The 21,518-nt window shown below is 30.1% G+C and overlaps 1 protein-coding gene and 1 long non-coding RNA gene across 5 annotated transcripts in view; one reads left to right on the top strand and one right to left on the bottom strand.

Annotated features, from left to right (window-relative positions):
* Positions 1 to 13,104, top strand: part of LOC145287858 (serine/threonine-protein kinase PAK 3-like) — a 268,674-nt gene extending 255,570 nt beyond the window's left edge. For all 4 annotated transcript variants that reach the window (XM_080135740.1, XM_080135741.1, XM_080135739.1 and 1 more), the window contains 2 exons: positions 5,268 to 5,406; positions 11,977 to 13,104. In XM_080135740.1, coding sequence (XP_079991866.1) covers positions 5,268 to 5,351 — 84 coding nt within the window. In that variant the 3' untranslated portion in view covers positions 5,352 to 5,406; positions 11,977 to 13,104. The remainder of the gene's footprint in view (positions 1 to 5,267; positions 5,407 to 11,976) is intronic.
* Positions 5,899 to 21,518, bottom strand: part of LOC145287862 (uncharacterized) — a 67,218-nt gene continuing 51,598 nt past the window's right edge. Inside the window, exons 2-3 of the long non-coding RNA XR_013869219.1 lie at positions 16,175 to 16,225; positions 5,899 to 6,720 (exon numbers count right to left, since the gene is read on the bottom strand). This is a non-coding gene — a long non-coding RNA (uncharacterized LOC145287862). The remainder of the gene's footprint in view (positions 6,721 to 16,174; positions 16,226 to 21,518) is intronic.

The following is a 21,518-nucleotide window of genomic DNA, read 5'->3' as shown; positions in this document are numbered from 1 at the left end:
GAGAATCCATCCCTTCTCAAAAGGAAAGCAAAATTGATATCATCAAACGGAATGCAAGTCAAGATAGCTGTCATTCTAAAAATATGATACTTGCAGACGGATAAGAGTGTAGTCAGAGGAAAAATTCAAATTATATTTTTAATTTTATATTTTTTATTACTATTTAGAGGAAGAAACTTTTTTCTTTATTGTTAAAGGTTGGGGAAAATATTAGAAAATGTAATTATTTAAAATTTTATTGCATCAATCAATATTAAGCCAATCAATGTCAGACATATTTACACATGTGTGCGTACATACTTTTAAGTACCAGAATTAGTGGTTTCATTATCGAGAAAAAAAACTATACAGATCAAAGGGAGATAATTAGCCATGGTTAATAGTGATTATTCAAACTATTATTTTCATCATGGTTGTTATTTATGTTTCGGCCCGTGTAACGTCCATCCATCTTCAGGTGCATCTTTTCAAATTTTGTAACCTTATAATCGAAATTGAGAATTTGTTACATTAAACCTGGGAATCTCTACAGAATTTTCTTATTTTTATTAATCTAATGATGTAGATTGTTCTTATCCTATCTTATCTTATTATAACCGAGTAGAAGCGTTAATTTATGTTTTTAGTTATCACCTTATAAAAATTTAACATTTAAGCTATAGAAGACCATCACTTAGAATTAATTGTTAACTAATGCTGTTTACTAATATGTCATGAGTCCATGTTACAAATTCTACAAGGACCCATGATGTAAAAAAAAAAAAAAATTTTTAACTAACTTTTGTAAAGTGTATTGTCAAATTATGATGTTATAAAATGTTTTTCAAATTATTAAAAATAAAACCATGATTTCTTTCATTGGGTGGAAATATTACCAATGTGACAACTATCCAAATGCTTAGCTTGTCAGACAAAATGAAGTCGAACATATCCTGATAGAATATGGTGACTTTGCCCACATCCAACATTATTTACACAGCATTAAAAATGGGAAAGTGTTATTTTGATAAAGTTAAAATACATAATATTATAGCCTTTTCATGTCTATACCAGAAAATGTAGTGAACTAAACCTGCCAACCACAAATAAAGATAAACCCAAAAACCTCACTTTAACTGTATGCGTATACAAACAGGAACACCTAGAGAACTTTAGACATAAACGGATTGATATCCTGTTAAACTAAATTAATCACTGAAGCCACCTAATATCTTTTGTGGCAATGTAGGGTCAATTGTGCTAAAACAAGGTAACTTTGAATTTTGAAATACTTTGAATATCATTCAATTATAACAAAAAGAAATTATTGCCTTTTTTATATTTTTTGTTTTAATGAAATACTTTTTAAAAAATCATTAAATTATAACAAAAACTTGAAAACTTTTAAACTTAATGCCTTTTTATATCTGTTTTAATGAATTATTTGTAATGTTTTTTTCGTTTTTTTTTTTTTTTCAACATTAAAAAAATGAACCGCTAATACAAATATTCCAAATGTATTTACCTTGCTAAATGAATACCTGTTGAATGCAGACAGATGAAAAATAAAGAAAAACATTTCTATTAAAACAATAAGATACATAATCATTATTTTTATTCACTTTAAATATTTCTATTTTTTTCCTTTGATTGAAATATTTGGTAATAATGAAATCATTGTGTATAATATTCTGTAAAACTGCAAACTATCAAATGTACATGGAATGAAGGCATTAAGTGTAGTTTTGGTGAATTTCTGGAAACACATTTTCAAAAGAACCAGTGATTCCGCAGCAAATGATGCAGGCAGTTTGTTTACAGCTTCAGCATTTATGAATGCAAAAAAAAATGTTCACAAAAGTTATGGGAGTCGTGCTGATTTCTGATCTTTTATATGTCCATGCGTGTTAGACATCTAGCAATCAAAAAGTTGCTCTGGACTGTTGCTCTCATAATGTTTGCTTTACATGCTGACTTTTTAGAAAAAGACTTGCAAGCTAACCTATATCTGGCCAGATCTTTATTTATTCCTCTTTCTTATTACTCTCTCTCCCTCGTGTTTGTATCGACTTTTCCCTGTCAACTGGACCTGCTACTTCAACTGTTCTACATCTACTAACTCAAGAAGTCTCATCTATTCTTTCAGATGGTTATACCATCAAAGTCTATGCTACTCCACAGATATTTCTATGCTGTTAAGAGTTAGGCTTAGATCTGATGATCTCAGAGGTAGCTTGTCACACAGCCTCACATTACATATCCCTTGTATCATACTCATATAATTTCTCTCCATGCAACACCAGGTTTCACTTCCATACACCATCACACTGCCTGATGATAGACTAGATTATACTGTTGTTTAATAAGACATTCTCTAAACTCACTCCATCCATTTCTAACTTTTGCAATCACAGTAGCACATGCTCCATTCTTTGCTCTAATGCTATCACGAAGGTAATAAAACTTCTCAACAGCTTTGCCATCCAATTACTTTGTAGAGGACAGGATAGCCTATTATTGTGGTTGTGCTCTCATCCTCCATGTTGTAAGGTAGGTGAGTGAAGCAAAGGTTGCACAATGAAGACACCGATATATGATAACAAATAAATGTAGATTTATTTACATTTAATTACAAATTAAAGTTCATAAGAGTTTGTAGCGAAAGATGAACGAGTAACGTTACTTGCATTTAGGCCTCAATATTCTTTGAGAGTTCAGAACCAGGAAGTTGTTTCTGTCACATCTGCATTGTCCTGGGGTCCAGTGAAAAGAGAAAGAAAGATGCCAGACGGGCTGTGTCGCCCCCTGGTGGCAAGGCATGGTGTTACCAAAGTTGAAGGGCGATAATCGTGTTTACCCTAAGGTTCTCCATTTCAAAACAAAAAGAATACCTCGTCTTCTAGCGAACTGACAAACAACTGCAACGTTTGCCATCGACATACGCTACCAAAACATGTTTCATCACACACATTTACAATGTCTCATAAATTTATAGAAGATAAATTTTGCGTGTGGAGAAGTAAGGTCTCGTAAGTTTCTCCACATCTGAGTTCTCTCATTCATCTCGATTTTCTTAAACTGTTTGCACACAAATTAGTTATCTTTTCTGAAACTACCAATAATTCCACTGTGTAACCTAATGCTTACAAATATCACAAAAAATTGAAATTGCAACCAACTCCCTTTGAGATAATGACTAATTTTGTGGCTCTTTACAAAATCAGTTGCTAGATGTCGGCACTTCAAAAAAACAAGACATTCAGCATATTAAGGATAGTAGAAAGCAAACCTTGAGTTTACTTTTGGCAGCCTTGTAACTTTTAGTTTTCTTATTTTCTTATTTAGTTCTCATATTCCACGAGCAATATTCCTGACGAAGCAGAAAGAAGGGACGAATTGTTGTTTTCTGACTCTATCCATCTCACAATTATTATTGACTGGTTTTTGACCTTGAAGTAGTACTTTTTTTTTTTTTTTTTTCTTTACATCAAGTGGCTTCATACCTTGTCTGGGGGTGATTTCCATAAAAAAATATGACAGGTGTGTTTGATGAAGAGTATGTACTTCTTTTATACATATCTCTGAATTGTTTCCAAGTGTACAATATTCTGACCAAGGCGGTGGTTCTATACTGTTTATGCAAATTTTTTTAAGTGCAGATGCACCACAGTCGTATACAATTTCAAATAGACGGCTGCGGAGCAGATAACATATTCCTGAAAATGATAAAAGATTTAAAAATTATTTTTAATTACTATTTCTTTCTCTCTCTCTCTCTCTCTCTCTCTCTCTCTCTCTCTCTCTCTCTCTCTCTCCCTCTCTCTCTCTCCCTCTCTCTCTCTCTCTCCCTCTCCCTCTCTCTCTCTCTCTCTCTCTCTCTCTCTCTCTCTCTCTGTTTTTTTGATAATTTAAAAAAAGAAAACTTCATATAATCAAATCAAAATTGCATTTTCAATGATATTAACATTCAGCCTTTTGATGAGGAACAAAGTGTAATATCTGTTCTAACATTTCATTTTTATCTGTCTACGAGGAAGAGACCCTCCTAGACTGGGGCAATTTTTATTATTGTCTCAATCCACAGTGCTCCTTTTTGGGAAGCTTAATATACACCATATTAAAAGACTGGCCATATATTTAAGTGTGCTTTCGTAGAGAGATGACTAAATAGGGACATAGATGCTGTTAACTATTGATTGATTGTTAACTATTAATGATGTGATGTATTATGATGTCATCCAGCTTTCAGTGAGACATACAAGGAAAGTAAATTTATATAAGAAAATTACAAGGAAAGTAAATTTATATAAGAAAATTTAAGGAAATTTAAAGTCACCCAAATATACACATCCATGTATAAATGCAACATTTAATTTCTTAGTTCAATTTTATAAAAAAAGGGAGGAAAGGCTGAAAAAGTCCCCCCCCCCCATAAAAAATAGTTAAAAAAAAGAAAAAAAAAGGACTCCTCCGGCATTAAATGACCACATAGGTTGATATGCCGTAAAACCAATCAATCAATACAAGCTTACATTATGAAGATGTATCATGTGCATTCTCTCGCTGTGATCATCTCCGTTTTTGTGTTGGGCCAAAGCCATCTGTCGATTCTCCAGTTAGTACTGCAATGGAGAGTTCTTCATCCAAACCAAGACAACTTCCAAACATCTACTATTTTGAATAACGTGCATTCACTTCAACAAGTCTGGATGGCTGATCTCTAGAAATGAGGGTCTTTTCTGGCAAAATGGACACACACAAGTCCTATTAACAAAGTCCCTTGCTGAAAGCCTGAAGGGGTCCAACCAGTCCGGAGAGGCACACTGACTCATTTAGTAGCTTTCCCCAACACCAGCTGTCCTTTGTTCCGCATCCAACTCTCACTCTTCTCTAGGGAAGTGGGGGGGGGAGGGTCAGTTCTTACTCACCATTTTCCCTTCTCTTGGGATCTCTTCACCTTGACTGCTTCTGGCCCTTTGTTAGTGGACATTGTTTGGAGGTTGGACACTCAAAACATTTAATGGTGGATATTGTTTTTCTTACAAAGGCAATCCCAACAGAACTTTTCCCATTCAAGGAAGTATTTATTTTCAAAACAAAGTGAATACCTCGTCTTTTAGCGAACTGACCAACAACTGCAACGTTTGCCATCGACATATGCTAGCAAAGCATGTTCCATCACGTACATTTACAACATCTCATAAATTTATAGAAGATGAATTTTGCTTCTTGGTTTCTGTAATTACCAGAACTTGAATAAGTGTTTCTTTCTCTCTGTTTTATTTTAGCATCCGTTCCTGCGATTGGCAAAGCCTCTTGCGAGTTTGGTACCTTTGATTATGGCGGCAAAAGAAGCACAGAAGACTCACTGATCATCATAGCCAAGGAGATACACAATTCAGAGCCAAGGAGACTCACAATTAATTGGTAAGGCATTTTCAAGAAGATTTAAATATTTCTTTTTAGTTCTATTATGTGGGTATTTTATCTTTGGCTTTTTTCTTTTACCATATAGTCACTGTTTATCAAAGTCCAAGAGACATGCAAGGAAAAGGATAATGCAATCTTGTAATGATAGTGTTAGAAACAAAACACTTACTTCCAATTTATGAGCCAGCATGGAAGTAGTATATATTTAATTGCCGCCCACATCGGCAATATTTGGCACAAGGCCTGGAAGCATGGAAGTAGTAGGGCTTAAAAAACTGATATAAAAATGCTTATATCATTGTGCAATCTAGTCTAACAGAATTATAGAAAACATGTCGGTAAAAATGTAATAAAATGTTAAAAAAGAATTAAAAATTATTTATATTATGATAATTCTGCATTAAAATACAAATACTTAATTTTTTTAACATTTAACATTTTTTTTAAAGCTTATTACTTACATTATTATTTACAAAATTTTAACCAATAAAAATGCTGGACGAACTTCAGAATTGAACATCTATTTTGGTGATAAAAAAATTACTTAATTGACAATATTCTGCAATTTTTATCATGTTTAGAGCAAGATCAGGAAAAAAAAAAAAAAATGGGGGTTGCTTTGCTATCCTGCATTTAATTATAAAATGGATACCAACTTTATAGTTGGTATAACTGAAATCCCTTCTACAGCATATATACTATTGGGCGAAAGATGATTTTCATTCTAGAAAATGTATAGAAATGAGACAACGAAATGGAGTTTCATTCTATATTAATAAACAGCTTTATTTGTTATCTTCATTAGTAGAGTGTGCAAGAGAAATGGGTTAGTAGGTTAAAGTGTTCTTGTGTAAAGATAGAATTAATATACTGCCGGCTTGTTTAGTAGAGAACAGCTGTCCACATGTTTATAGTTAGTAGTCGCTGAGACAAAGGAAGCCGATTAAAGGAGAAAGGAAGGACAAAGTCTTCAGTGTGTTCACGTGTTGGCGTGTGTGTCGGTGTATGATGTTCTTTAGCATGATAAAGAATGTTCGTTTGTGTGCCGCATGTGGAAACAAATGCGAGTTTGGAAGGTCGCCTTGTTAGCTTGTAGTACTCACGTTCAGCCTGAGGCTTTCGTCCTAGACTAATGTCTGCTGTCTGGCAGGGTCAGGATTCAAGAGGGTTGAGAGTTTCAGATTTCAACTTTTATATACTGTCATGCGATAGAGAGCTGGCTTGTGATTGGACAAAGCAGGGAGAAAATGGATTTCAAATCTTGAGCCCCGAGGAGTAGCTCCTGACTGTGATTGTAGCGAGTGTCGGCTGCTACAAATGTATAAAGAGCCATGAGAAGAAATTGAAATTAGGGACGTTTGCTTAATTGTCGTTTTACTATCGATCAAATTATCAATGCAATTCTGAAATATTTAAATTTTCTAGTGGAAAGTTATGCCTATATAACAAAGAAACTGAAAATTTTGGGAATATTAATGTCTAATACCTAGTATTAAAATTTCACAAAAATAGTTGGTATCTGATTTTTCACAAAGGGGTTTCCATCCTTTTTTTTTTTTTTTGTCCCTTTTACATAAAATTAAATATAGCTAACATTATGCACCCTTATGCCTAGCATCTGTATTCCAATATTATGATGTGTTAATTAGTTTAGGTATAATCTCGAACATGTAAATATATAAGCATACCTATAGGAATGATTTTAGAATTTTTCAAGTTTCATTTTAAAACTTGGGTATATTATTTACACATTTTTTTTTGTTTGTTTGTTTTTTAACTAAATATAAAATATTTATTTGAACAAAATGTGTTGGTCTTTGTCCAGAACCCCCCCCCCATGTTAAACACAAAAGTAAAGAAAAATTTGTATGATGTACATACCCATGATGATAAAAAATATTGTACACCAAAAATCACTTAATCAAGTAATTTTATTTTTATAAAGAAAATCAATTTTAAGCAAATTTAAGTTTTTCTGATGCTTTCCCACTACCCATGTTAAGAACGACGTTTAAAATCTCACAAATTGTTTCATAAAATCTTCCTTTTTTTTTTTTTTCTTTGGGTATGAGGCAGCCACACCAGCTGCCAACATTGCCCTGCTTTTTATTGAAACCAACCAAGAGCTCTTTTTAGTATCCTCGCTGTTCCCTTTTGCACTATGTTGTGAAATCGTCTCATAGTTTTGCCATAAAATTTGATTTTCTTTAAAAAATAAAACTACTTGATCAATTTATATGATTCTTGGTGTATGATATTTTCTTTCCATCACCTGTCCAGATTCTTCTTTATTTTTGTTTTTTAATGTGAGGAGAATTCTGGACAAACACAAACGTTTTGTTTTTTTTTATTTTCATAAAGAATAGATTTCTTGAAGAAATTTGGATGCAAGTTTATAACATAGCCCCCCCCCCTCACCTATGATAAAACAAAAATTAAAAAAAAATCATTATGATGTAAATATAATCGTGACTGAAAGAAAAAAAAAATCACAAATATATCAAATAGTTTTATTTAAAAAAAAAAAAAAGTTTATGGTCAAACAAGCCTTGGCCCTCGGGCCAGGATCACAGTGTGGTATCTGTTTTGATGCTACACTTCACCTTTTCTGTCCTCGGTCATGTAATTTTTGGTGTAAAATATTTTCTTTCCATCACGGGTACATACATCATACTAATTCTTTTTCAGGGCTGGGAGGAAGGGGACTTATGGAATAACACCAAAAATAATTTTAAATAAGAATAACATTAAAAATGAATTACATCAAACTAATACAACCACGTGTTGATGATCCAGAACATAAAGATTTAATCAACAAGAATCCCCACTTAACAAAAGCTGTGTTGTGACCTGTCTTGAAGAAGGAGTCAAACTAAGTATACAACATGATTTTTTTGATTCTGTGGACTCCTGTTTTCATCTTGAGTATTATTTTCTGAATGTTTCAATCTATGTAATCTCTGACTTTCTTCAGATGTATCTTGTTGAACTGTGGAATGTTTTAGTTGAATACGAGAATCTGCACGGAATTTCGAATGGAACTCTTTAATCCACACGGATAACATTCTCTTGTTCCAACAAATGCAAATTGTATTCTTGAGTATCACCTGCACTGAAGATTGAACCTCCAAATGAGTGTAACTTACAACTGAATTTTACTAAATTGTCTGCAAAGACGCGTGGCATAGTAGATAATAAACTTGGTCAAATTCAGATGCAAGTTACACTTCTGGAGGTTGCAGATTTTAGTGACACTCAAAATACAATTGTGAATTACTTAGGACTTCTACCCAGTCATGGTTGATGGAATGAAACCTCTGTGGATTAAATAAAGGGTTCCATTCGAAATTTTGTGCAGATTCCAGAGTTTGATAAGATACACCTAAAGATCAAAGGTTACACTGACTAAAATATTGTGCAAATAAGACTCAAAATAAGAACAATAGTTAGAAGAATCTAAATAATATGAATAATTAATCCTCATCTCAAAATTTCAGAAGTATAACATTATTTTTTATTTTTATTTATTTATTTTTTTTTTCATTTTTTCATACTGTGGGTAAAGTATATATTTAGCAGTAAAAAAAAATTAGCATGACACCATATCTGACAGCATTTAAATGCCACGTCTTCTCAAAAAAATGGTTCTTGTCAAGAACTCCCCCATAATAAAGAAAAATCTGTATGATGTACACACCCATGATATAACAAAAATATCATATTCCAAAAATCACATAAATTGATTGAGTAATTTTATTTTTACAAAGAAAACCATTTTTAAGCGATTAAACAAAAATCTCGCAAATTTGAATTATTGTTGAGTTATTCTCCTGGGCGAGACGGTTTCTCTTTGGATACCCATAAGATTTCTTAATGAAAAATTAAACTACTTTATCAATTTTCTGATTAAACAATAAAAGAAACTTTTCATATTTACTGTTTTATAAGGAATTTATTTTAAAATTAGTTTTTTGTAAGAAATAAATCTATATATATAAAAATGTAACTCTTGGTTCGTTCGTTATCAATAAAACCATATTTCATTTCTACTTTACCAATTTATTTGAAATTTTCAGACTGTCTCTTTAGAGTTGAGGGATGTTTTTATGTTATTAAAATAAATTAACGTCGCCAATTATAAAATTATTAAATAAAATAAAAATATTTTTGTAAGCCGATACTGCGGACCTTTTTTCTGGCAGAACTGAACTTCCTTTTCAATTTGTTTCATACACCACGATTTGATGAGACGAATTAGATTTCCAAATGTTTTAATTTAAAAAATTATTTTCTTTATTATATCAGGCAAAAAAAAAAAAAAATTGCTCGCTAGAAGGTGCGTTTTGAGTTGAAGCATAAAAGTCAAAGTTGTTTTTGTTTTTTTTTTTGTTTTTGTTTTGTTTTAAACCGTCGTTTCAATATAAGAAAAACTTTTATTATTAAAACTATAAATTGTTAGGTGAAAGTACAGTTTGTTTAGTTTTTTTTTTTAAGAAAATTTACGGATTGGTAACATGCTTAAATAATATTTGGTGCTAATGCAGAGAGTGATCCGCACTATTTTTTAAATTGTATTTCCACGTTTAATTAAAGTTTTATGTTTTTTTTATTCAATTGTAAGGTTAAAGTACAGAATAGATACAAAATACCCTCCCCATGTTAAGAATGGCTTTAAATGTTATTTCAGCACGGATCAATAAGTGCATGAGTAAGTAATTTTTTTTTTTTTTTCCAGCCATTCTTAACATAGAGAGGAGAGGGTGTTTTGTAACTATTCTGTGCTTTCAAGTAACAATTTATTATTAAAAAAAGATACTGTGAAAATTGAATTTAACTTGGGATAAAAAAAAATGTGAACGGTGCATTCAACATTGTAGCCGGAGCTTATTTGGCAATAAGGTCACGTTAGTCAGTCGATTAATGTTTTGTTTTTGCTATTTTTTTTTTACCATAGTTTTTTGTTTTGTTTTTTAAGAAAACCTTTTTTGACAAAATTGAAAGTACACTTTTTTTTTTTTTTTTTTTTTTTTTTCAGAAGTTGTTTTTATATAAGAAAATATGAATGCTTTTTCTTTCTAAAAGAAATTGGGTACTCATGCACTTATTGATCTGTGCTGAAATAATAACATTATTATTTAAAAGGCCATTCTTAACATGGGGAGGGTGTTTTGTATCTATTCTGTACTTTAACCTTACAATTGAATAAAAAATCATATCATAAAACTTTAATTGCACTTGGAAATATGATTAAAAAATAGCGCGAATCAGTAAGTGCATTAGCACCAGAAATTGTTAGGTGAAATACAGAAAAAATTTTACCAAGAAAACCGTTATTTTATCAGCCATTCTTACCAAGGGGAGGGGATGGTGTTTTGTCACTATTCTGTGCTTTCAACTAACAATTTATTAAAAAAAGACAAAAGGTAAATTTTCACATTAGGTCCACCTCCACAATTTTTAACATGGGTAGGTTGGTGGTGTTTATTCCGAAAGCCGTCCTTAACATGGGGAGAATGGTGGTATTTATTTCCAAAAGCCGTTTTTAAGACGAAAGACAGGTAAAAAGTTAAAACACGTGGTTAGGCATGGGTATTGTTTATTCCGAAAGCCGTTCTTAATATGAGTAGGTTGGCCGCCAGTAAATTATAGTGCATAGTACAGGTCTTTAAATCTCAATAACTACTTTCCTCTGCAAATTTTAAATGAGATTTTCTTATTCAGCATAGTCGAAAATTGTGGAGGGGGACCTAATGTAAAAAAAAAAAAAAAAAAAAAAAAAAAAAGATATCATGAAATTTAAATTTAACTTGGAAAAACTTAACTTTGGTTATTTTTCGAGAACTGGTGTGTCAACTTGATCATGTCGTATCTGTGACACAAAACAAAATAAGTTGTCGGTTCTAAGTGACAGTCTTTTGGGGATTAAAAGTTCATCTTCAGTATGGATAAAACTAAAAATACAATTACGGATTATCTAATACTTCTAACCAGTCATGGCTGACGGAACAAGAGCAAGGTATCTGTATGGATTAATTAAAGGTTTCCATACAGATTTCATAGTTTGACCAGACTCGCCTGAAGAATATCAGAGTATACACAAGTTGAAATATTGTAAAAATAACATTCAAGATAAAAACAATAGTCTGAATAATGCAAATGTTACAAGATCAGGATAGTTATCAAATGAAAGAAAGGTCCTTTTCCAGAAAGAATTCTTCCTATATTAAAACACAAAACTAAAGAAAAATCGGTGCAGCTACAACTTCCATTGAATCTGACCGATTTTGGCAGTGGACTCTCACCGGAAAAAATATAGGAATGTACCATTGTCGAGGAATTGTAGAGGTAATAGGCCTATAGCACATCTCAGATAATGTGCTACAGTTTGTGCGCATTACATTTGCATGTAATGTCATGATTTTTAATCCTATTAAGGTCAAAGTCAAAGGGGAAAAAATGAGTTCATTTTATTTATATAGAATAGAAGAAGATGATAGATAGAAAAGATAACTTGGAAAGGAATTAAGTCTAATCTTTTATTAGCATGTTTTTTTTCTCTCTTTACAGATTCAGCTATGTCGAAATAAGAAGCTGGTGAGAGATTCTTCTAAGACAATGATGCTTTTATGTATTCACTTGGTGTTTCCAAGTCAGTTTTACGGAATTGCAAAGGAACGAAGCAAGTGGCATTTAAGTCTGGACAGGAAAGAGAGGGAACAACAACAAAAATCTACCCAATGAAGAATAAACTGACAAATAAGAAATGAAATCATAAAAATTCAAACATCTAAAGGCTTTAGGTGTTTATATCATTCAACTGGTGAAAAAAAAAAAAAAAATCAAGCTCTTCCTTCCCCCCTCCTACCAATCTCAACTCATTTTCTTTCTCTTCTTATTCATGTTTATTTTTTCATGGTTTCATTTATTTCTTAAATATCTCAAACTTGCTGATCCCCCACCCCTCTCATGAACCTTATTTTATCTATGGTCATTATTATTATCATTATTATTATTATTATTTTCATCATATCTGAAATGGATTTTGTTGGAATGATTGGAAAATGATCCACAAAGATTAAAAAAAAAAAAAAAAAGAAAGAAAGCTGAACTATGGACTTTTGGATTATTATAATTGTTGACATATGGTTAACACTCCTCTTTCTTATCGTAACTTTACGACCACTATGTCCAATCTGCGACAAAGTCATTCTTATCATCGATGCCAAAATATTTCCCCTCAACCCTTCATCATGTAAAAAAAAAAAAAGTAAAATTAATAAAGAAATGCAAAAATCTGAACTGAACTACTACGTGTCTAAAGACAGTAAAAAAAAAAAGTTTTCCTTTCTTTCTTGCCCCATGATGTCATTGTTATTTCCTAATAAAAAAAAAAAATGAATTTTTAAATTATTGTACCAAAAAAATAAAAAAAGAGAAAGAGAAAAAAAAATAGATCTCTTGGACAGATTTTGAAGAACTCTGCCTGCTTGTAAAAAAAGCAACAAACAAACCATAAACCCCCAAATAACAGATTGAAGCTTTGCTCTCTGTCCTGATCTTTACAATCAAGGATTTCTTTGAATGTAGGACTTTGTCGAAGACTTACAATTCCAAATTGATTAAGTGCATGTACTGTACTGTCTTTTGTCCATCGTTGGGTTTTTTGAATATATGCTTATACGATTTTTTATTTTATTTTATTTTTTCGTTTATTTTTTACTTTTTCATTTTTTTTTTTTTTTAACAGGGAAAGAGCATTTGTCGAGAATCTATCAATCGAGTTATCTCCCTTGAGATAATGGTCGCTTGTCTTTAACTTTTTTGCATTTTTAAAGTTCTCAATCTAATATGCTAGTCCTTTCTTTTGAAAATACCAGATTTGCCAAGGCCATTTCGGGTATTGCCTCTCCCTTATATTAACTAACTTAGTATTAACTAACTAATTAAAATTTAATTTTCAAACAACCTGTAACATTTCTATTCATTTCTGTGTATAGGGAAAATGTACATGTAAAAATACACACTTAAATCGACATTTTTAAAAATATTCAGACATACATATATTTTCATAGACACGTTTAAATATATGTACATGCATTGAAATAAACACACACACACGCACACAAATGTTTGTGCATATACATATTCATACGTTCATCAATTTCAATACAAGTGTGTACATATACGCATATGGATGTAATATCCAACAATGTGGAAGTTAAAATATTCAGAACAGAATTTGTATGTGAATTTTGATCTTCACATATGATTTGTTACAAAAAAAGTATAATGAGACTACACAAATGACGGTTTTTTTTTTTAATTCACAAAAAAACGATAGAAAAAGTAACATTTTGAAAACCCAATGAAATGGTATTTAAAGCTATTCAGTTCTAAAGATAGGTAACAAAGTTAATACAATTTGAATTATTCAAACTATTGTTCTTATCTTAGATATTTTCACATTTCAGCTAATGTAACCTTCAAACAAATTTTTTTTTTTTTTTGAACTTGACAACCTTATATTTGAATGTGTGTGTACTTTCTTTGAAATCATCTGTTTTTAAAACAAGGAGATTCCCAAATCCTCTGTAAAAACAGAATAGATTTTCTGAGTTCAACTGGAAGGTTCCCAAGTTTTAATAGGTTTTCCTGAAGAAGATTGGAGATTGCATGATACAAATTATCAGTGCCCAACTCCAAATATTCTAAAATATGAGAGTTAATACAATTCAAGTTATCCTCCATACCCTACAGGTCTTAAGATTACAATGAGTTTTTTGTCCAGATGTTGCTTCTGCTGGGGGTTTTAGGTCTTATTGGAAGATAATTAAAATAAAGAACTAAAACTCAACAGAAGCCAACGATTGTCTATTGGAGGCATAGAACTTTGTAAAGTCAAAATTTTAAAAAACATATTTGATGATGACTGTCAACTCATTAAATGTGTATGATCATTTATGACAGGTATCAATAGCACTCTCTCTCCATATATAGAGTGTGTTAAAAGTTTTGAATGTATTGAATCCCAAGTTTGAAATGATGCATCTGCAGATGGTTAAAGCTCACATCATTCGAACATTTGTGAGAATAGCATCCAAGAGTAGAACCCTAGTCTGAATAATCCAATTGACATATAAAATATGATCGTTGTTTATGATATGAAAGTATTCTCTTTAAAATTGGAACCTTTCAAGATAATAAAAATTTGAATATACTAGATAGAGCAATTAAAGAAATAGGAAAAATATGAAAAATAAAACTGAGTAAATTACATTATTTATTGATCCATCAAATTTAAACAAAGAATTATAATAATGAAAAATGTTTCATTATTATTATTCCTTGTTTGAATTTTGGTTGACTCAATATTTCAGCATATTTCTCTCTCACACACATGTATATATACATACACCCACACAAGTCAGAGCTTTTAGTTAAAAACATTTTTATTTACAATCATTTCAATCATATTGAATCATACATTTTCTTGTTTCTCATAAAATAAGTCATGTTCAATGACTCTCATCAGTATTTACTGGTTTATTATTAAAATTACAGTTTGAAATGTATTGAATACCAACTGAAGAGAACGGTTGAATAGACCTTTGTTTTATGGGAAACAAGAATATGTATAATTGAAACGATCATATGGGAGTAAATAAAAATGTTTTAAACTAAAACCTTTAATTTTATTCCATGTATATCGAGCTTTAGTTAAGGTTTAATCCACATTCTTTGTGATTTTAAAAAATTAAAATATGTAATACACATATGTCAACAAAATCTAAAAATTTTCACTTTGGGAACCAAATGTACATTTAAGCATACTTTAGCTTTTTTTTTTAGGTTAGATACTGATTGTGTTGCATAAATTACTTATACATTATAATTCTTTTTATTTAATTGCTCCCTAAAGGAGTAAATAAATAATTTGCTTCTCAAGTATTTACTAATAAGAAAAGAAGACAGTAATCCCTACACACACAAAAAAAATAAATGCAGAATAAAATAAAAAAATTTTTTTGCAAAAATATTTCTTTTCAGCTTCTAGACATTTTTTTAAATTTCAGTTGCAGGTTTCCTTTTTCATGGATTCTATTCTTTAATGCTGTAAATATTTTAAATTTGGTTTTAAAACATATAAGGGACCATTTGGCATATAGGATTCTCCTCCAGTTGAATCTTTTTTTTTTCTTCATCTTTCATCTGACTCTTTGTTACAAACAAAAGCTTACACCCCTTTTGAGAATGGTTCTTCAAACATCGTAAACAGCTGTGATGCATATGTTCATGATACATGACGATGCAGAATACATTGTTTTATCTCCCCCTTGCCCCATATACATTTTTTTTTTTTTTTTGTATAAGTAATTGTAGTGAAGCTGATATACTTATTTTTAGAAAGGCACTGTTATATTTCCACCGCTGATACAACACTGCCAGAAGCAGTGAGCATATTTGTATATCAGTTTCACTATGCTAATGCAGACAAATGTTTCAGTTTGACAAAGTTAAATTTTTATTATGACTAGTTATTTCGTTTGCCTAAATAATCTTTCTGAAGCAAAACGCTTTACTGATTATTTTCTCAAGTTCTAGAACAAATACAATTTTTTTTTTTTTTTTTTAGTCTCATCTGATAGTAAATAAATGATAATTGTATGCAAACTACACAAAATATTTCCATGTTTGTAACAACTCCTAAACTTGTTTCATTTTTAAGTGTTTAAAAAGAAAGAAAAAAAAAATGTCTTCCACTTACTATTCAATTCATGGATTTCTCTAAACCATAACCTCCTGAGCATCACCTTTCCTGTGGAAAAGATAAATTAAAAAATTTTTACTATTGTGTTTTGACTGCCACAATGCGTGTTAATTTCCTTTTGGGGGAAAGAGGAAATACATTAACTGAACATTACATTTCTTTTTGGGAATAAAAACTGAAACGTTTTTGTTTATTTTTGCTGAGTGAGATTTTGGGGTAATAGAGGTTAACAAGATTTTTTTTTTTTTTTTTAATATAAAGTGTTCTTGTCCAGAAATCAACCTAATTAAAAAAATAAATAAATAAATTTAGTACAGAAAAATCTTTATGGTGTACGTATTCATCATGAACAAAAATCTCATGTTTCAAAACTCATATAAATTGATCAAGTAGTTTTTTTGTTGTTTTTCTTTTATTTATTTTTTTTTTTCACTAAGAAAATCAAATTTTATGAGGAAGTAAGGATAGTGTATCATGCTTTGCCAGCTTTAATAAATAAACAGACAAATTAAAATTAAGATCAAAATCAGCCTTGTAATGGCTATGATTTACTATTACATTTGCAAAAAAATCATTTTAAAAAATAATTTTCTATTAATAAAATTACTTATCTTTTTTTTTTTTTTTTCGCGGGTGGGTGGGTGACATTTTCATTCTGTGAGGAGTATGTACATTATAAAGATTTTTCTATATATTTTTTTCTTTTTTAATTAGGTTGAATTCTGAACAACAATAAAAAAAATCTTTAATAAAGAGTTTTTCCTAACTCTAAAACTAGTCTTCATTTTGGTGTACTTTCTTGGAAATTTAAAAGCAATTAGCCTAATTACTTAATTTTTATTTACAATCCCCCCCCCCCCAGCAACAATTAATACCATTTCTATTTTGACCATTAAACAAAGAATGTATTTGCGTATGAAAATATTTTTTATGTTCAACTTAAAGCAAACATGTACAAGGGGAGAAAACTCTGTATTGCTATTTCTGACACCAGATTATTCAATATTTGTACCTGGACATTTGCTTTTCAAAGTGTGCCTTTTTTTAATAAAAAAACACAACAAAACGAATCTCAGTTTAAATATAAGATATTGGCAGAGAGTGATCTTTTTTTTTTTTTTCAAGCACAACCAACTTATATAATTTCATTTTACTTATATTTTATATATATTTTTTTATTTTGTAATGCTTATTCACAAATAATTTTTTAATGCTTATTCACAAATAATTTTTTTGTAATGCTTATTCACAAATAATTTTTTCCGCAATATCAAGGTTCTTCAGTGTGGCTAGAAATGGTGGGTGTTTCAAACTGATTTGATATTCAATCGCCTTATCAACAGTCAAGAATTGTTATCACTGAGCCATGAGACACTGCTACATGTAAGGGAAATCATATAAATGCTATATAATCAGTTATCAGCTACCTAGAGTGCTCAATTTTTATTTTCCGAAGTGCTTTGTATTTATGGTAAATATAAACCACTTATCTCCCTTTCCAGAGTATTCATGTGTGCATATACATATATACATACGTACAGTAGGTGTATACTTACATACAGTAGATGTATTGCTTATCTGGTGAGTCACAGCTATCACTATTCTATTTTAATTTTATTCAAAAATTTATAAACTGTGACACATTTAAGAGATGATTTTTGCATAAGTAAAAGTATTTTTTTTTCCTTCTAGATTATTATTAGTATTATAATATTATTCTAAATAAAAGTCAAGAGAATTAGATTTTGCAGGGTGTACAGATCTACAAATGTAAATTATATGATTACACAGAAAGAAAAAAAAATCGCATTTTCTCTAAGTGCTCACAAAGACATTAAGAAATGTTAGTCAACATAGTGAGATGGAGCAAAACAAATATGTACAGAGATGTAAGAGAAAGAGATGATCCAGTTTATTATAAATTTTGGTAATTAGAATAATAGAAACTTTTTTTTTTTTTTTTTTTTTTTTTTTCAAACACAAATATGTTCCAAAACTAATATATATATTTTAGCATGTAATTCGTGTTGATAAACTCTTATTTAGCGTGATAATAGATATTAGCAGAACCCGTGGAAATTCCACAGTAGTTGAAAGCATCATCACATAAGCAAACAATAGAATGTCCTTCAATAGAATAATCAGTTTTATATTAGTTTCGATCCTGCTGTGAATTAAAAAATATTTTTGTAGAAAAATATGGGTAACTGCTTGAGATATATTATTACAAGAAATAGAACTAAAACACTGGCTGGCGATAAATAACTAATTAGTATTGTGATCTGAACCGACTAGACACTGGTTGGCGATAACTTATCTATTTGAAACGATTGGGTATTTTAGAATATTCCATTTTCATACTAAGGGAATTCCGTATCATAATGGTGCAATTTGGAATATTCCATTTTTACTTTAAGGGATGTTTACGATGATAACAGTAGAAGCGAATTAGCATATTAATATATAGATTATATAAATCAAATTTTACTCAATTTATACCATTAACGATTACTATACTACATTACATTCATTAACCCTTATCCTCGAGTGGCCTTCGGGCCTTAGTACGTGGTGACTCCCAAGTAAAAAAATATATGTAGTGTTATCTGCAGTTTTTTTTTTTTTAATATAATTATTTGAAAAACTTTTCTGAATTATATCCAGTTTTTCTTTTGACTTATCTCCGTTTATAAACCTTAACATTTCTCATTTCATTGTGCCCTCTGATCTTATTCATTTGTAAAGCTAATTTTTTTTTTTTTTTTCCATATTAAAATTTGATTGTTTCTGAATTTTTGAGATAAGGATTAATAGTTTGGATTATTCGGACTACTATTCTAACCTGAGATGTCATTCTCACAACATCTTGGCTCAGTCCCTAGTGTGTGTGATATTAAGACTACAATAAAGGATTACGTAAGACCTCTACCCGGTCATTACTGATGAAACCAAAGCAATCTACCCTCATGGATTAAATAAAGAGTTCTACTCAAAATTCCATATGGGCTCTCAAGTTTGAAATGATGCAGATGGTTAAACCTAACAATCATTCAAACATTTTTGCGAATAGCATCCAAGACTAGAACCATAGTCTGAATAATCCAATTGATGTATAAAATATGATCGTTGTTTATGATATGAAATAGAAACAATAGCAAACAATTTGCAATAATCACGTTCAGATATAAGAAAGCCATCGCTATCAATTAGCGATGAAGCTGAAGAAGACATGAGGGGGGGGCACATCGGCCAAAACAAATGTAATCATCAACATCGATGAGTACAATAAACAGAAGAATTTAAATTATAACTTCATTTCAAAACAGATAAAAATCATTAATTTATATTATTTGGACTGTCATTCTCATTTTGGATGTACCCCCTTATTTATGTGCTGCCTCACAGGGGCAGAGTTAGACATAAGGTCATTATTTTAATGCGAGTAAAATTCAGTTCCCCAGAAAAAAAAAAAAAAGCAATCTTGATTCAGATAGAATTTTTTTTTTTTTTTATTACTTCAGTCTGAAAAGATTACTCCTTCACTGACCGTGAACAGAAAAGATGAAGTGTAGTATCAGAACAGAACATAGTGAAAAGGCCTAGGATGTCTGAATAATACAAATTATCGATCATTAAAGCAATTCAATTTTAAATTTGTAGAAAATTTATATTTTATTTATAGTATCTTTTGACATTTGTTTGCATTGACAAATGAAAATAAACGTTCCTGATTGTACATTTATTTTTTATATTTATTTTGATTTTTAACATTTTTTTTTCTGTAAAAATGAACTATTGGTCATCTCTGCCAAATATATTTAAACTAAACTGAGGTTTATAACCAACCATTTTCTGCAACCATTTTATCTTTTGTATTAAATCTAGATTTATTTAACTTTTCATTTGACATCAAGTCACAAATCATTGGTATCAGGTGCTTTATTTATTTTTATCTTTTTTTGATTTTTTTTTTTTTTTTTTTTTCCAGCTCTTTTAATGTCCGTCAAAATTGCGGAAATGTAGAGAAATGAAATAAAAATGAAAAAGTGATTGAGCCTCTAAATAATAGGCTCATATTTTGATATGGGAATCGCGTGTTAAGTGTCTTTAGATGTGTGCATTCCCCCGACTCGTGTAAAAATGTTATTCTTTAACTGCTGGCAGATTTGGGTAGTAAGTTTTGAAAACAAATTCAGTTTTCTTCTTGCTTGGATGCAATTTACCTCTTTATTTTCTTTTCTTTTTTTTTTTTTTTTACTTTTATTTTTTAACTTTTTTTTTTTTTAAATTACAATTCAAATTTCCATTGTAATAGACCCATGCTTTTCTTACATGGTCTCATATGGGGAAAATAAAAATTGTATTTGAAATATATGTATCATCAAAGTTTGTTTTTTTTATTATATATATATATATATATATAAGTAGATTGTAGTTTGCTTGAAGCATTGTTGAAGAAAATTATAAGGTAAAATTAAAAGCCAAGAACAATGCGAGATTTTTTTTTTATAGAGTAAAATTAAATGAAAACAAAAGAAATAAATTTCTTTTGTTGTTTTTTCTTTTTCACACAAATTTTAACTCTAAACAACAGTAATTTTTTTTTTTTTTTTTCTGTTGTATTCAATGGTGTTATAAATCTCAATATATTTCAGACCTATTAGTCCTTTTTCAAGAGAAGACAGTGGAAGAGTGTTCAAAATTGGAAAAGCAGCCACAGAGTTTGCCACATGATACCGTGAAATATAGAACAAAAAATGACGTTAGGAGAACGTTAAAATAAATCAGTTGGTGTTTAAAATACTTGTTGCGTTTGTGAATCAAGGGAGATGACTATGCAAGCAAGGGTTGAAGGGAGGCAACTCTGAGATTTTATTAATATTTTAATTTTAAACAATAATTTTTTAATTTTTTTTATTAGTATTTTAATTATTGTTTTTCTTATGTTTTAAACTTATATTATAAAAACGGAGCTCAATTCCAGTCTATTGTTTAACATCATTTTTTGTTCTATATTTCGCGGTATCACGTGGCAAACTCTGTGGCTGCTTTTCCAATTTTGAACACTCTTCCGCTGTCTTCTCTTGAAAAAGGACTAATAGGTCTGAAATATACTGAGATTTATAACACCATTGAATACAACAGAAAAAAAAAAAAATTATTGTTGTTTAGAGTTAAAATTTGTGTGAAAAAGAAAAAACAAACAACAAAAAAAAAGAAATTTATTTCTTTTGTTTTCATTTAATTTTACTCTATAAAAAAAAAAAAATCTCGCATAGTTCTTGGCTTTTAATTTTACCTTATTTATATATATATATATATATAGATATATATATATATA

The sequence above is a fragment of the Euprymna scolopes genome, chromosome 11 (assembly GCF_053919585.1).
Source record: "Euprymna scolopes isolate OS-2025 chromosome 11, ASM5391958v1, whole genome shotgun sequence".
NCBI lineage: Eukaryota > Metazoa > Mollusca > Cephalopoda > Sepiida > Sepiolidae > Euprymna > Euprymna scolopes.
Note: the sequence above shows the minus strand (reverse complement) of the source record. Positions and strands in the feature narration are given on the sequence as shown.